At 35.7% G+C, this 3,803-nt stretch overlaps 1 protein-coding gene across 2 annotated transcripts in view; it reads left to right on the forward strand.

The window, feature by feature from the left end:
• The first annotated feature begins 1,875 nt into the window (after nt 1-1,875).
• LOC107661110 (hepatocyte nuclear factor 1-beta-A-like) overlaps nt 1,876-3,803 on the forward strand; it is a 12,876-nt gene continuing 10,948 nt past the window's right edge. For both annotated transcript variants that reach the window (XM_016450578.1, XM_016450579.1), the window contains exon 1: nt 1,876-2,363. In XM_016450578.1, coding sequence (XP_016306064.1) covers nt 1,999-2,363 — 365 coding nt within the window. In that variant the 5' untranslated portion in view covers nt 1,876-1,998. The remainder of the gene's footprint in view (nt 2,364-3,803) is intronic.

Below are 3,803 nucleotides of genomic sequence, written 5' to 3' on the forward strand. Positions count from 1 at the left end.
ACACACACACACACACACACACATTTGTAGAGAATATTCTGTATTCTAATTCTGTAAAAAACAACAAAATCACTCACTTATTTATACATTTTTGTTAATTTATTTGGGTACATTCATTTACTATAAAAATACTGTGATTTGAGTGTTAACACTTAATATAAGTGAAAACCTTTAACATACTGTTTTACCAATATTGTTATATGAGAAATTTGTCTTTATGAATGTTTTAACAAAGATACTCACTTGACAAACTCACCTTTTCTTCTCGCAAACGAAACGAAGGCTGCGTTCCAATCGGCATGATTAATGCTTTCAGAGGGCACTTCGAAGGGAGAATAATTTCGAGGGCCACGCTGCTATATAGTTTCAAACTGAATTTGTAATAAAAAAAATATTTAAAGGCGAATTAGGTAAGACCTAAGCACCACAACTTTAACTCTTCCAAATCATTTAAAGTGGATGGTGAAATCTTCGAAAGGAATAGGGCATAGGGTCGATAACTCTGAAGAGAACACACCCCAAACTAACAACGACCTATGCCTCTAACCACAGGTGAAGAGCTGTCGTTCCAATGACACAAGTTTGCGAATGTTCGTTTGAACTATGGTTTCGGGAAACACCGAATCGTTGAACTATGTTGGTAACGACGGAACTTGCGACCATAGTTGGCTAACGATGCTTTTGGGAAACGCACCCCAGATCGAGAGAACAATTAAGACCAATTATTTTTTTTTTTTCAGCATGGCAAGCATTTGTTAATATGGTCTAGGTCAGTCTGCTCTCTGTTTCTCGACATGCTTTGCTGTATAACCTGCTTTCACAATACTGATGAATTTTCTTTTTTTTTTTGGATAAATAGTTTTTGCTGTTTGAAATTATTTGTTGTTAATGGTTAAAAAGGCATGAAAAAATTAGTCTTCTATCTTCTATCTTTGTGTGGCCTAAAATTAGTTTTGGGAGATTTGATTAAGTAAATGAATGAATATTGATAAATAATTCAAAGACCATAAAAATAAATAGTCTGAATAACAAAATCTAAACAAACAAACAAACTGTGATCATAGTTTGAATCTATTGTTTGAAAGTGCTCTGATTATTTGAAAAACTTGAGTTTCCTTTCGTTCACTTCAGCAGGCAACTGATTGGACAAAATAAATGAAGTTTTATCATATTTGCAGGTGACAAAATTAAATATGGCTAAACAATTTAATCACATTTTTTTTTCTAAGAAACCTTTTATTGTTTTTAGAACACATGCAGTGCACATACTGCTTTGCTTAGTGAGAAAAGTCCTACAAATTACGTTTCAAGCTTTTAACACTTGCCTTGATTTTTGATGATATTGTCGTTATCCTTATAAATCTATGTTAAAATAAAATTCCAGATTGATTGAAAACAGACTGTTGTTTGATGAGCTGAGACACAATCGAGCAATTTATGAATTTATTCAAGTTAAATTTGTGTTAAAAGTTATTAAACATATATAAAAACATCAATGAAACATCACTTGATGTTTGTCATGTGATCCGAGAGGCATCTATGACCTATGGATTCATACAGCTACATGTAATTAATAGGTAAACATTCTTATATAATTCTAAACTTTTTAGAACTTTTATTATTGTTGTTGTTATTATTATTATTATAATTATGACGCGGAGTAACCAAAGTCGACAGAGTCCAAAGTTCTTCAGAGTTGTGCTGATAACAGGCACTCAGGCAGTGTGTAAACACGCTGTACCTGCGCGTCAGTCAATATGGCCCGGGACAGCTCATTTGCATAAAGGCCCCGAGCAGCCGCCCACTCATTACCATATTTTATATCGCCTGCCCTCTGGAAGCATCATGGCAAGTTAGCCTACATCGTTCAGTCCGACAGGGAAGTGGCCTAACTTCTCAGAGCAGGTGTCTTCGGAGGAGCTCACTGGAGGCGTGAGGAGGGGAAATTTCACATACTGCATGTCCATCTTTATACCGCCTTGCGTACTAAACATTTAGATGTTTGCAAAAATGGTTTCTAAGTTGACATCTCTGCAACAGGAGCTTCTGAGCGCCTTGTTGGACTCTGGAGTTACTAAAGATGTGCTTCTGCAAGCGTTGGAAGACCTGGACCCGAGTCCGAGCGCTTTTGGAGTTAAACTGGACAGTCTGCAGATGTCCCCCTCCGGGTCCAAGCTCAGTGATACGGATTCAAAGCCGGTGTTTCACACGCTGACCAATGGACACGGTAAAGGGAAGTTATCAGGGGATGAGGGCTCAGAGGACGGGGCTGATTTCGATACACCGCCGATACTGAAAGAGCTGCAGTCTCAAAACACAGAGGAAGCAGCGGAGCAGAGGGCAGAAATCGAGCGAATGTTGGCGTAAGTGTCTGCTTCTGCTATCATCGCTTGCTTTATATACAAGTTAAAGAGACAAAAGTGGCTACGATCAGCTGAACTGACATTTAGGCTATACTGTAATGGAGTTAAAGGCCGACTGTTACTGTGAAGTTAACGCCGTTTGACAGGCAGCTACTTTTGTCATTAGGATTAGCCTGAATACAGAACGCTTATTAATTCTATATGCACAAACATCTTTATGAAAAGTCTGCATTCACCAAAAAATGTGCTAATATAAAAACTAACGCTGTACTGTAAAAATCAATCCACTAATATAGAACCGTTTAAATGCTGCCATCGAAAATATAATTTTCAATTTAATCACTGATCGAAGTTTTAAAAAACCCTTAACGTTTGCTATAAATGGCAGAAATGAGTGTGACAGGTTAAATGGATAGAATCAAAGTTATAGTAATATTACTGAGAACAGCGTAGGCTATAACATTTGCCTGAAATCACAGAAACGAAATTCAGTGACGATTTTTCTGAAAAGATCAATCTACCGGTGTTTACACATTTTAAAGCACGCGCCAGTGTTTCCTCTTTTCACATTCTGGTTACTAATTATCTACGTGAGTTATTTCTTTAGCTTAGAGATATATGAACTAAAGAAGATCTATTTATTATTAACCACCTCTGCCCTCTCGAAAGAAAATAAAAACACGCGCACTGTTGTCTGATTTCAGAGTCGTTTAAAAGTTGTTCGTAGAACAGCTAATTGCATTTATTTTAGGCCACGTAAAATTATTCGTGATCATTTCTGAACTATCATTATTACTATTATTTGTCACTATACTTATTTTAAAATAGCTTATTTAAAAACAAGTTGCAAAAATATCACACCGACTAGCCTATAAATGAAAGTCTAACTGCATTTTTATATTAGGCTACTATTTTTATAATTCAGCATATTTCTATAATCTTTACAGCAGTATTAACGTCACGAAATAACGATGAAAATCTAATGCACGTGGAGTTGAGTTATTAATTTGATAAATCATCAACTGAAAGACACACAGTGACGAATGATTAGCGTGAATGGAGATCTAGTTATTCATTGTCGAAAGTTATAAAGTTCGCTAACAGACATATGTCTTGTCAGTCTCCAAATCAAATCGTCTGGACAGATTTCAGGGGCAGACGTTTAACCTAAAAAATGGTAAGACCTAATTTCGTTTTAATGTAGGCCTACCTTAATAGCCATAGCCTACCTTACTTGCTCGCTTTTCTTCGTTTTATTAGGCTGTACATTTTTTAAGTCTGTTTTTTTTAACTTAGCTAATACTAAACATTACACCGCTTTTAATTTTTATAATTAGTAATATAATTAGTAGGCCTAATAGACAATTATTTTTGTTGAATTAACAATCTTAACAACTGCACTCAGATGTTTCCGTGTAATTCTTTCTTTCCTATATGTAT

The sequence above is a fragment of the Sinocyclocheilus anshuiensis genome, unplaced genomic scaffold (assembly GCF_001515605.1).
Source record: "Sinocyclocheilus anshuiensis isolate Anshui unplaced genomic scaffold, SAMN03320099.WGS_v1.1 scaffold583, whole genome shotgun sequence".
NCBI lineage: Eukaryota > Metazoa > Chordata > Actinopteri > Cypriniformes > Cyprinidae > Sinocyclocheilus > Sinocyclocheilus anshuiensis.